General features: G+C 41.4%; 1 protein-coding gene across 1 annotated transcript; it reads right to left on the minus strand.

The window, feature by feature from the left end:
• Positions 1–399: 399 nt before the first annotated feature.
• LOC125543278 lies at positions 400–11586 on the minus strand. The gene is made up of 6 exons (XM_048706576.1): positions 11254–11586; positions 6556–6897; positions 3900–4055; positions 1990–2294; positions 1352–1898; positions 400–1118 (listed from the first exon to the last, which is right to left on the minus strand). The coding sequence occupies exons 2-6, from the start codon at positions 6812–6814 to the stop codon at positions 607–609; spliced, it is 1779 nt and encodes a 592-aa protein (XP_048562533.1). The 5' UTR covers positions 6815–6897; positions 11254–11586; the 3' UTR covers positions 400–606.
• Between the last annotated feature and the right edge of the window lie 1347 nt (positions 11587–12933).

The following is a 12933-nucleotide window of genomic DNA, read 5'->3' on the forward strand; positions in this document are numbered from 1 at the left end:
CGGCATCTGTTTCCAGCGAGGGGTCACAAAACCAGTTCTGGTGAGCCAGCCCGTATAAATGCATAGGGGTGGGAAGAATCTTACGCACAGATCACATAGTACTCCGTCCGATCTTTTTTACTCTGCATATAAGATTATAAGATTTGTCTGAAGTTACACTTCATAAAGTTTTACCATATTTATATGAAAAACTTGATTTCATATTGTGAATGTTAATCTGTTTTCTATATAGTTGGTCAAATTTTACAAAGTTTGACTTCAAACAAATCTTATATGCAAAGTAAAAAGGATCGAAGGGAGAGAAAGCGGGAGCACGTGCGCAGGCCACAGCTCCCGCTGACATATAACTAAATCTAAATTACCAGCAAACAACAGAAGATACCAAGACAGTGAGAGACATGCGATAAGATGGCAAATAGTAAAAAGAAGACAGGCTACACTTGTTACACCAATTCCACCAACAAATGCCCAATAAATACATCCGCCACCTGAATGAACGCATCTCCCAATGTCATGTTGTTACCTCTTATGAAACAGTTGCCTGGTTTACGCCAATCCCCAGACAAATATATCGCCTCTATGATGTCAACATGAATAATGTACAATTCACAATCTCCTGTTCCTCTCCTTATTCCAGTCTCCCGATCCTAGAGACGAGGCCAATGTTGCTTTCCTCAGTTTCTGCTGGTTCTCGTATTCCTTCTCAAGCCGTGCCTGAGACGATACATGAATCGGATGCCTTGCGGCATTGCTGTGGTTTTGTCTCATATCAAGCATAAGGCCCTTCTCGGGTTTGACAGGAGATACAGCATCTTCAATAGGAACAGGCCACCTAATAAGCCCTTTCCCTGGATTGCTCATGCACGCAGCAGAATCGTTCTTCCTATCGACCACTTTCTTGGTAGAATGGTTTCCGCTGCGAGCTGGATCACTATTCCGAGAGCCCGAGGAGCTCTCAGCTGTACCAAACGGTGATGACGGCTTACGGGCTTTCACCTTATCAGGAGGTGACTTTGGCAAATTTATTGTCCCATTGCTATATACTTGGGGACTCCACCCTTCCGTGCTTCTTCTCATATCACATAGGGTCTCAGCTGCGCACAATATCTTCCGTGATGCTGATCGTGGAGCTCATATCAGCAAATCAGCAAATTTTAAGAATTAAAAATGGATAATACAAACTATGCAACCCAAATGAAATAGTAATCACGGTTCACTAAAAAACCCGCAGATAGCTAGATCTAATGACACAGAATGCAAAGGGGCTTTATACTACATATCATTCATTGCATTATCTTAGGTTATACCAAGAAGTGATATAGCATGAGTTCCCTAATAAACTGTGTCATACCTTGACGTGCTTTCAGAAGAGAACGTTCACTGTCATTCCTCCGGAAGCTATCTGAGGAGCCCACATGGTCTAGTGGATGTAGTTGCTGCGGACCATGCTCGCTTTCAGTTTTTCTTGAGTAAATAGTTTGTCCGAGGGATCCAGAAGTTGATTCCGTGCAGCATAAATTAGATTGTCTGCTACATGAATCAATGATAGATGACTTTGCCATATCCATTTCCTGAAGAAGATCATCAATTTGATGGACAGGTAAATCTTCGTAATCCTGAGCGGTTGGATATGATCCAACTCTCAACCACTGCCAATGGGAGTTACTCCTACTTGACCCATGTTTACCAGAGTCAACGCTCGGTCGGTAAACCCCAGCTTGTGAGTGTGACCAAGTAAATGGTGGCAAACTAGCTCCATGAGTTGTCATGGAAGGCCCTGTAGCTGAGCTCTCGCTTCCAGCTGATAAAAGAGAATCAAGATCATGTCCTTGGGGAAGTGTTAAACGGCTTAGGATGTCCTTTGGGCAAACATTGCAGACCTCAGTTTGTAAAGGATCCTGGGTAGCAGTAGTATTACAATAAGCATAAATGGTATTGTGAGGTGCTTCAAGACATGTTAATGATTTAAACACAATTGATTCCACTTACCTTAATCAAAGAGGACGGTTTGTCACTACACTGATCTTTGATATCAGAGCTTGAGGTGGTTGCTGAATGCAGCCTAGGACTAGGAGTCAAATTACCATCTTTTCCAGGACTACTGTCCATGTCAGATAGCATAAAAAAAGCTTTTCTGACAGAGACTAGGAGTTCATCTTTTGTGTGCAATACCTTCTTTCCTTTTTCTCTTCCTAAGCTGGAATATTTGTAAGTGCCATCGAGAAGTTCGCTCAATGTCAGGTTCTCAATGTGATTCGTGATGTCACGGATATCAGATTTAAGGCCATGTGCCCCTGAATGAACAGATAAACACTGTAAGGTGACATGCAAGAATACGTGATCAATGATAAGAGGCCTAAAAATTAATCAATAGCGTGTTTTCTCCATTACAATACCATATTAGTCATCCTAGAGTATTCATAAATATATGTTGAAATTGAACAATGAGATTTTTTGTGGATGCATACGGCGTACTTTTTAAGTAAAAAGATGTACACTGAAGAACCACCCACATAGTAAAATACTATACTAGTCATATCAGATGAATTGAAAAGGCCTAATGATGCAAAAGTCACTGGCGGCCATGAATTATAATAAATGATAATGCAGATTGCAGAATCCTACATATTGAAGTAAGAAAATCATGTACCACTGAAGAACGAACAAAAAAAGGTCAGATGTGCCATTAGTATTGTTTTTCATATCCGATAAAAAAATTGTTTTTCATATTGGTATTACAATTAGAGAGATGCAAAGCAACAAAAATGGAACAACTGACACTAAAATGAAACTAGAAACAGAAAGGCAAGTTGGAACATGTTTAATAAATAACGGCCACCAAATAAATAGACAAATACGGTATAAAAACCAAGAAATTCAAGAAAGGAAAAAAAGAAATTAAAACACCAATATGTAAAAGATTCTAGCATTCATCCCATTAGTGTTTATATTTGTGTGAGCAAACACTAATTTGCATCATGAATGAGTTGTGTGCAGCCATAACGAAACTCGGCACTACATCTGTTCTAAAATAGATGACGCATTCTACAAAGCATACAGTCAAACTTCTATATCTTTGTAAACTAACTATTTAAAAATTATTTAGGTTGGTTAAATGGAAATAAAAATGACGCCATAGGTTTGTCATGAAAAAACATTCCACAATATAATTTTGTATAATCTCATACTTAGATATTCATAATACCGTGATGGCCAAAGATGCATTCAGACACCATTGCAAAGTCGAATATCATCTCTATTAGAACTGAGGGGATATCATTTTAACAAGTAATAGAGGGAAGATGAAACCAAAACAAAAGGTGGGTGCTTAAAAGGAAAAGCAACTCCATGTCAATGAGATTTTATTTTATTTAGATCATATGATTAAAATGTGAGAAGACCAAGAATTGCCCTTTGCAGGTTAAAAATGAAGTTTCTAAAACAATCGACAATGAAACAAAACAGAAATCTCAGAACTAAACAAGTAACAAAATTAAAAGGATCTAGACAACTAGATCTCATTGCCCGCATTATCTAGGATCAATTTACTGAGAAAATCAGTTATGGATGTGAACGCCATAGAATAATAACTAACTTATAAATCTACATCCACAATCTGGCATATCATGTTCTTTATCCAGGGACAGCTCATGAAAGGTCAAATGAACTAACAGATCTATATTTCTCAAGCATACCAAACATAGCGAGTGCATCATGTACAGGCCATATGCTGACAAATCAAGAGCTAACATGCATACAGAATGACTTAGTATGTCTAAATGTGGAACTTTGTAATGTAAGTGAGAAAGTTTGCACTATGATAAGAAGGCATGAGAAGGATAATAACTAGTATAACACATCGATAAACAAAATCATAGTTGCAACCAGTTAATACATACCAAGCATGCCATTTCCCACGAAACTGGAATCATGATTTCCTAAACCAGACTTTAATGTGAAACAATCATATTTAGATCTGACACCAGACCTAGCATTCTTCTTGTCAATTCTCTTCGCATCAGAAATGCGCCTCTGCTTTAGCAACCCAGATTTTTCTGTATAACATTAAGGTAAGGGCAAAAGCAATTGCTGTCAGAATATCAAACTAGATAGAAGCATTGACACTAACTAGAGCAAACAAATGACTGCGCGCACAACGTAGAGCTATATGAGACGTTGTATGAAAGCAGAGAATGGCACATTGTACAGCAACTTGTTATCGATAATGAATCATCAAACAGAGAAAAAACATTAATCGCATGTATATGTATACGGCAGCGCTAAAGCAAGCGTGAGCGTAAAATGCTAATCCTGCGCTCCAGCCAGGTCGCAAGTGCTGCTCAGCTAAAAAATCAATTTTCCTCCCCCCTACTAGTACTAGTAATAGTAAAACATACTCCAGAAATGGTAACAGAACTAAAAGTGTTACCAGTGCAAGCACTGATGCCCCGCTTACCTAGTAAAACAGCAGCAAAAATCTAACATAATTAAAATGGTTACGCTGGACGCACCGGTCCACCAAATCAGGCCACCCTTTGGAGGACACCGACATAGTAATCAACCATTGTAATAAGAGAACTAAAGGGTTACCAATCCGTGGACTAGTTTTTTTACAGTGAGCCTGTGGACTAGTCAGGTTAATTAAACATAGGCGTAACTAGATAACCAACAGGGGGCACGCACTCGTGGTACGGCATCTCCACAATCACTGTACTACGGCTACCCCTCCTCCCAGTCTCCATCGTCATAACTTCTAAATTTCAAAATACGGTCATGGCTCCGCGCTTCAAATCTTGCATTGGTGCACACATGCCCAGTTACGGAGGTGCAGTATTGCCTGTTTGCTTAAGTTTTCTCTCTGCAGTGCTGCAAGTGCAATTGTTGTTGTATACTATATGCTGATCCAATAGAACTGCAATCATTTTTTTGGTCCCATGGCAGATTAAAAGGTATTATTACCTGAATCAGGAACTGTAAAAGGCTGAGAAATAACCACTGCTGACAATATTTATCATGGGGAAAGACTAAATCAAGAAAATCCCGCATTTGTACTAACAAAATTCAAATTATGAGGGGTAATTCAAGAGCTCTTGTGCCAACTCGCCCTAATACACACTAGTCATTCCAGAAGAAGACACAACATTAACACGTTGAATACTGAAATATGCACCAAACAATAGCTTTTTGGACCATGAGAACATAACAGTCAAATTTCTGAATTAATAATAGGATAAATTAGCCACTTACTGGTCCATATTTATATTTATTTGATGCGGAATGAACTTAAAAAACTGAATTTCTGCTAGTTGTTTAAGTACTTACAGTACACATTGTAAATTTCCAGGAGGCAAAAACTGGGTAATTGCTGCATTCCAGTACACAGCAAAAGTATGCTCTACTCGGGCAGATGAAACTTTTACATGTTTAGATTATGTGGATTACAAACCTGTAAGTACTTAAACAACTCCCAAGAATTAGCAGAAGAATGAAAACATCCATTACAGCACAAGTATCATTCCAGAAGTCATTTGTGTAACATGTTCCTTTTTATTCTTTATTTTTTTGCTCAGTCAAAAACTGAAATTTAAGGGTCAGCTTTCAGGTTTATATATACCTGCTAATATAACGTGAATAGGAAGAATGAAAACATCCATTACAGCACAAGTATCATTCCAGAAGTCATTTGTGTAACACGTTCCTTTTTATTTTTTATTTTTTTGCTCAGTCAAAAACTGAAATTTAAGGGTCAGCTTTCAGGTTTATATATACCTGCTAATATAACGTGAATAGGAAGACCACTAAAATTACTACTTTGCGGTCAGTTGGTCTTTATGGGGCTATCCCTGACTCTGCAGTCAGCTGGTCGTTAGAGTGAGGGTCCTTATTCCCGCTACTCTGTACCTTTCCTTCAACAATAACAACAACAAAGCCTTTCAGTCCCAAAGAGGTTGGGGTAGGCTAGAGTTGAAACCCAAAAGATCTCGAAACCAAGTTCCACACACCTCTGCAGCTAGTTATTTGGTGATATTCCAGTCCTTCAGGTCTCTCTTTACAGACTCCTCCGGTGTCAAGTTTGGTCTACTCCGACCTCCCAACATTATCACGCTTTAACCGTCCGCTATGCAATGCCGCTTCTGGAGGCCTGTGTTGTATATGCCCAAACAATCCCAGGCGATGTTGGACAAGCTTCTCTTCAATCAGCACTACCCCAACTCTATCATGTATATCATCTTAACGAAATGATACACAGCTCCCCTCTGTACCTTTCCTTCATCTTAGTGAAATGATATGCAGCTCTCCTGCGTGTTCTAAGAAAACTACTTTGCGGTCATGTACAGAGGTCCGAAGAACATAAAAACTGTAATAGAGAAATAAGTGCAATGGGAGCATGGTATTGATTCAAATGATGGTAACATTTAGCCAAAAGATAAGATATGAAGCTCTGATGGGAAGGTCCATAATGAATCCATTAACATATGCAGAGTCATTTGGTGAGTAGTTCTGTTATGTAAAATTAGACACCCATAGATGAAGAAATGAGACTTCATAACTTACCAGATGCTGTGCATCGTACCATTTCAGGAACAATCTTATGTGGCAGCGATTCATGGCCCTTAACTTCAGCACCTCTAGTGGTTTGAGTTGGCTCTAGCTTTGGCCTTTTTGGACAAGGTGGTGCATCCAACAACTTTATGGTCTTTTTGGTCAGTATCTTGCTATCTTGCTTATGCAAGGATGGAACAGTACCAGTTCCAGTGTAATCCCGCTTGCCATTGTTCTCAGACTTAATGCCAACAGCGAGAGATCTCTGCATAGAAACCTCCAAAGAAGTCCTTTTACGTTTTATAAGATGAACTGCTTTCTGTGTTCTGGTGGTGCTGCTTCACATCTGCTGATCTGCCCATACACAAGTTCGATGGATTAGTAAATTAGTCATCAAAAGTGAAACACATTAAAGACAACCTTTTGGTAGATGAAACACATGGCAAAAATAATTTGCATATAATACCGGAAACAACTGGGAAAAAGCAAATTCCATGACACTAGAAAGGAAGGATATCAATAAATACTAAGGTTACAAGACACCATTTATTTCGCCGTGAAAGAGGGAAACTTCAATGCAACATTCAGGCCCCAAAGAGACAAGGAGAGTCACACATCTATGGAAACTAACAAGTATGTATATGTTTTGCAAGCTGTGGTTTCATGGACGCATGGACACATGCTGATGGTGCTTTTGCATCTAGTATCTTAAAGCCCTCCCAACGAGATTCAGCATATTTGTCTCACGGGTATAAGAACTGAAGAAGTGAGAGCATATTACCATCACTAATACAAAGCTTCACATAAATAAAAATACGCACAATAAAACCCGGGATTGTTACATCTGCCATTGGGCAGAAGCGAGAAAGTTCAAATCAGAAAAGGGGAAACAAAATCAAAAAGTTAAAACAAAAGTAAACGCCAGATTTTTAAGTTCATGTATCACTTTCTTCAACCAACTGATCAACACTTACAAGAAATAAAACAGCCTAATTTGAGTAATTTCCACATCCCATAAGGAAAATAGTAGTATCAAGTTTCACAGTCATGAAACCTGAAACGGTCTACGGGGTAAAAAGGAACAAAAAAAATTGCCAGAGACAAGGCAAAAACTGGTGTGATTGCTGCATTCCAGTACACAGCCAAGTAAAATATGCTCTACTCAATCAAATGAAACTTTTACATGTTTAGATTATACGGATCACAAACCTGTAAGTACTTAACAACTCCCTAAAATCAGCAGAAGAACGAAAACATCCATTGCAGCACAAGTAAATAAGCACAGTTGCATTTAAAAGAACTCGATTTTCAAGAAGAGGTCACCCAGACAAGGGCGCCTCCCTCTATCAATAAGCATCTACAGGCACTTAGTTGCAGCACCTCCTGCTCTAAGGACGGGGTTGCACCTTTCACGATTCTGCGCCTCCCCACCCCCACCGCCCACCTCCCCAACCCAGTCATTCACTGTAGCGATTATAGGCATTGTAGCTACTGTCAGGCTGCTGTACCTAGTGTACTTTGAAGGGTTGGCCCGGGGCGTTGCCTAGCCCTGGCTACGCAACTGTCAGAAACCCCTGTGTGCAGCTCCTCAATCAAACAAGGTGGACCGCCTCCGCGTGCAATCAAGTCCTCACAGTTCCAAAGGTCAGTTTCTACTCGCTTTGGGGACATCGAGCACCCAAAAGTGGCGTCGACGGTCTTCTTGCTCCACAGGCACCCATGCCACATGAACATCAACACATTGTCATCCTTGGATGATATCCTCCGATGCCTCTGTTTTTGCTGTTTGTGAGCAACAAGTTGCCATCACGTAGAGGGAAAAGACAGTTGCTTGCACGAGTGATTCTGCCACAACTTGGGCAGAGCATTACAGCACCCTTCAGAGTCTCAAACTCCCATATTTCTCCACACCACCTCTTGCGCATGGCGTCCTAGGCAACCTGTCCATGCTCATGGAACAGAGGGGCCTAGAGTGAGGTTAGCACGTGGCATGCAACCTTGACCAAGCATAAGACAATGCCCGAATTATTGATGGTGCAAAAAGCATCATCATTGTCATGTGATGAAATGTCTCTTTAAAAACATAGTGATATACACATCTCATATCTATTCTCTTTATGCAACAATAATGTACAAATAAAACCAAGTAGAGAGTAACATAACAACTAGTTCTGTAAATGTATTCTTTGTCAGGGGCCTTCACATATATACTACACTTGACTAGAGTGAGGTTAGCACGTGGCATGCAACCTTGACCAAGCATAAGACAATGCCCGAATTATTGATGGTGCAAAAAGCATCATCATTGTCATGTGATGAAATGTCTCTTTAAAAACATAGTGATATACACATCTCATATCTATTCTCTTTATGCAACAATAATGTACAAATAAAACCAAGTAGAGAGTAACATAACAACTAGTTCTGTAAATGTATTCTTTGTCAGGGGCCTTCACATATATACTACACTTCCCAAATGGCAAGGGAAGCTTATCTTTGACAGAGTGGCACCCTCAAATTAACAGATCATATCCTCGTTGTGATGCCACAGTCAATCATGAGGTGTGACTTCAATCCCCTCATCATCGAAATCCAAATATCATTTCAGTAAAACAATAGAATTTGCTGGCATCAAGTGTCTGTACTAAGTTCTGAAGGCATCTACAAAGCTAACAGACCTCACGGCACAAGGTGTCGCCATTTTTCAAGTTAACCGTCTGATATCCAATTTTGAAGCATTAAAAAACAGTACTGTTATAAAACAAAAACCAAAAAAGGCTTCCTTTAAAGCTAAATTGTTGCCAACAGCCCAACACGAGAATACCAAAGAACACAATCATCAAGAAATAGCAGTAAGCTTATCGGCTGTCATAACATAAAGCAGTTGATGCTATCACCAAATAAGGCAGTTGATTCTACCTCCCTTTTCCCTTCCCTTCCTCACCCAGACCTATGCCCTAGACGTCCCCCTCCCCTACCCACCATGCGGCCGCCTCTTCACCCTGCGAGCGCCGAACCCCCCCCCCCCCCCCCCCCCCGATCTTTAACGAATGTGTGCCCCAGGCGCGTACCGCGCTCCGATTCGGCACTGGTGTGGCCAGAATCGGCATCAATTTGGGGTAGTTTTTGCGGCGAGTTGTTTGTTTCTAGAGGTGTTTAAAGGGCGCATTTCGGGGCGGTGGATGGATGGTGTGGAGATTCTACTGCCAGCAAAGGTGGATTTTGGAAAGATTCTGATTTCGTCGGCAACTAAGGTAGTGAGCAGAGGAAGTGCTGGTGGTGGAGGTGGGGAGGTTTTAAGGCGCTGTGCAAATGCGTATCGCCGGAACAGCGGTAATAATCTCTTAATTGTGCCCTTTTTTGTCTAGGTCGTGCAGTGTGCTGGCTGAATTTTGTTAATATGATGGGAAATTTGGTATTTTTTGAGTTACTAGAACTGGAGTTTTGGGAATCATTTTGAGTTCTACTTGTTCTGTTTTTGGCACATTTTTGTGTGAATATTCATTGCTGTTGTGATATTGGAGTGGCGTTGTTGTAGTGGTTTGTTGGGTTAGTAGGTAATAATTTCATCTTTCTTAGCCTTCCAGAGCAGATAATGATTAGCACTCATGATTTTGCCACTAGAATGATTGACTTGCTATGGAATACTTTTGCTATACCTTTCTTTTGTTCAGATGATCTTAATTGGCTTGAGTGTGAGCCTTCTCCTCAAAGAACCTTATGCTTGAGATTTTTTGTTGCTAGATCTTAATTGGCTTGTGTGCGCTAGTATTAAAAATTTATATGCCTCAAAGATCAGAGCAAATCACCAACTTCTGCGTATATAAATTTTTGATATTAAAAAATGTAAGCGCTTTTTATTCTTGAGATTGTGAATGGTGGCAGCAGTTATATTGTATGTTTCGTAGAGTAATGGTTTTTTTTACCTCTGCTATCATACTTCTCGTTATAGGTTGATTGATTTAGTTTCATGGACTTCCTTGTTGGGCAGTGAACTGAATCAACTGTTTTGGTGATAGCATCAACTGCTTTATGTTATGATCTACAAAAAATTGTTGCAACAACCCTATTCCAATGGTTATGCCCAATAGTATGCAAAAAGAAAAAACGTCCATTGTTACTCCCCGCTGACATGTGGACTGTTTTCTAGCAACTTGTGATCCCGCAATATGTCACACAACCGAAATAACACATTTCTTTCGAACCTTAACATGTTTTACCACATCACATCGCATTGCCATATTTTTTGGTTTAGATAATCAAATCTGATCCACGATCTCTTTCATTCATTGGGCCATAGGTAATACATGGTCTCCTCTTCCTTATTATAGCCCGGACAATGACTGCCATTGCAGCAAGTGCAACAAAAACAGTGGCTCCCCTAATCATCATTTTTCTTTTGTTCATCTTCTTGACCATCTACAATTCATGCATGATATCAAAAATATTTCTACCAGTGACTTGTGAGTTGTGACAGCAGAATATATTGCAAAGATATATTGTAAAACAGCACTTTGAGTATAAAATAGGAAAATCGCCCACTAGTTTGAACAGCATAGAGCAAGGAACTCGAATCAAACAAACGCCACGAGTGTCGCCTCAATATCCTCTCCATCTCCCTCTCGTCTGGGTAAGGCAGATGAGACAAGTTCCAAGATCTAGAGAGGGGCAAGCCGCGAGATACAAGGGGGGAGGAGGGGACGTTCTCACCTTCAGGGCCGCCGCCGGAGTAGCCCCTCGCTCGCCGCCCAGCTTCAAGACCGCCGCCGCGCAGCCGATTGAGGAGGAGACGAGGGAGAGGAGCATCCGGCGGCGTGGATGGGAGGAGAGGAGCAGCCGGCGGCGAGGATGAAGGGGGGGAGCAGCCGGCGGCGAGGATGAAGGAGAGGAGCAGCCGGGGGCGCGGATCCAGGGGGAGGAGCAGCAGCCGCCACCGATAGGGTTTGTGCGAGAGAGGGAGACGCGAGAGGGTTCGTGCGAGAGGGAGGGGGTGAGCGCCAGGCAGCGTTCCCCGTCGTTCACGGATTTGGAGGAAGAGAGAATAGCACTAGTCAAAACCGGGAGTGCCAAAATACCGCTAGTACAAACCGAAACGCCAAAATGGCACTGCAATCTCGGCTTTGTTGTCAGAATACCACTCCCGTCGAATGCCAGATGTTTTCTGTTAGTTCAAAATTATGTGATGTTTTTCAGATTCTTGTGAATTCATAAATAACCTTTTTTAGTTTTAAATTTTATCCCTATACTCTATTGTACGAGCTTTATCCCCTTCACCCAAAAACATTACCATGGCGACGCATCAAACTAGCCCGCGCCGGCGCCTGCTCCTCTCGGTCGCTCCCTCTCTATCTAATTGTTTCTTTGTCACTTGCCGGTTGCTCTGCTCTCGCCTCCCTCTCATATCCTCCCGTTATGGCCGTCCTCCCCTAGGTCTCCCGTCGCGGTAGCCTCCAGTGTTCGGGCCGGCGACGCCCTAACTCTGCCGCTCGCCACACTTCCCTAGTCCTCTCGCGATGGTAGCCTGCCCTAGCTCCCCGTCACTGGCTCCGTTGCTCGCCATCCTTCCCTATCTCCACTGCTCGTGTGCGTTTCTGACTACGATGCCCTTTGTGCTTGGATTTGGACCTCGACCTTTAATCCCGTGCAACCCTAGCTAGCATTGCCTCTGCATGTGTGTTGATTGTGTTGCCTACTTGTGTTGAAAATAATGTTTTTTGTGTTAATTGTGTTGGTAAAATGGTGTTAATTTGTTGTTGAATGAGCAGCGTGACGTGTGGAGATAAAGGCACATATATCTTTTTTCAACTATGCTATTCTTAGTTTAGCCACTAGTGGTATTTTGGCATGAACATATTGAAATGAGCTATTGCAGCTCTTTGGTTTTTACTAGTGTATTTTGGCATTTTGGTTTTGACAAGTGGTATTTTGGCTATTGCCTCTTGGAGGAACCACTGCATTACGGACCTCAGTTGAATATTCTCAAATGTGTAACGAGTGGGTTTGGGTTTTAGTTGTACTCAACACGAGAAGGGGGGCGAATTACGGGTCGCACACATGCTATTCCACTTGGTGACTCATACCAAACACACTCTTAATGCGACTGAGATAGTCAATTTTTAGGATGGTTGCCACTTGTTTATTTCCAGAATAAATGGATGAATAAATCAACCATTTTTGGAATATTCCCTGAAATAGGCGAGCTGACAAGATCTGTGGAAGAAACCAAGAAATGGTTTTCCCTTAATGTTTGTACACAAGCATGTTACTATGTGTGTAACACCTCGGCCACAACCACTGATTCCCGTGTGTTACGCCTGGCAGAATCTACACTGACCCTATAAACCAACACTAGTCTTTCCTGCGTACTTTGTGACGGAGCTAAATCTGGCA

Source organism: Triticum urartu, chromosome 3 (assembly GCF_003073215.2).
Source record: "Triticum urartu cultivar G1812 chromosome 3, Tu2.1, whole genome shotgun sequence".
Taxonomy (NCBI): Eukaryota; Viridiplantae; Streptophyta; class Magnoliopsida; order Poales; family Poaceae; genus Triticum; species Triticum urartu.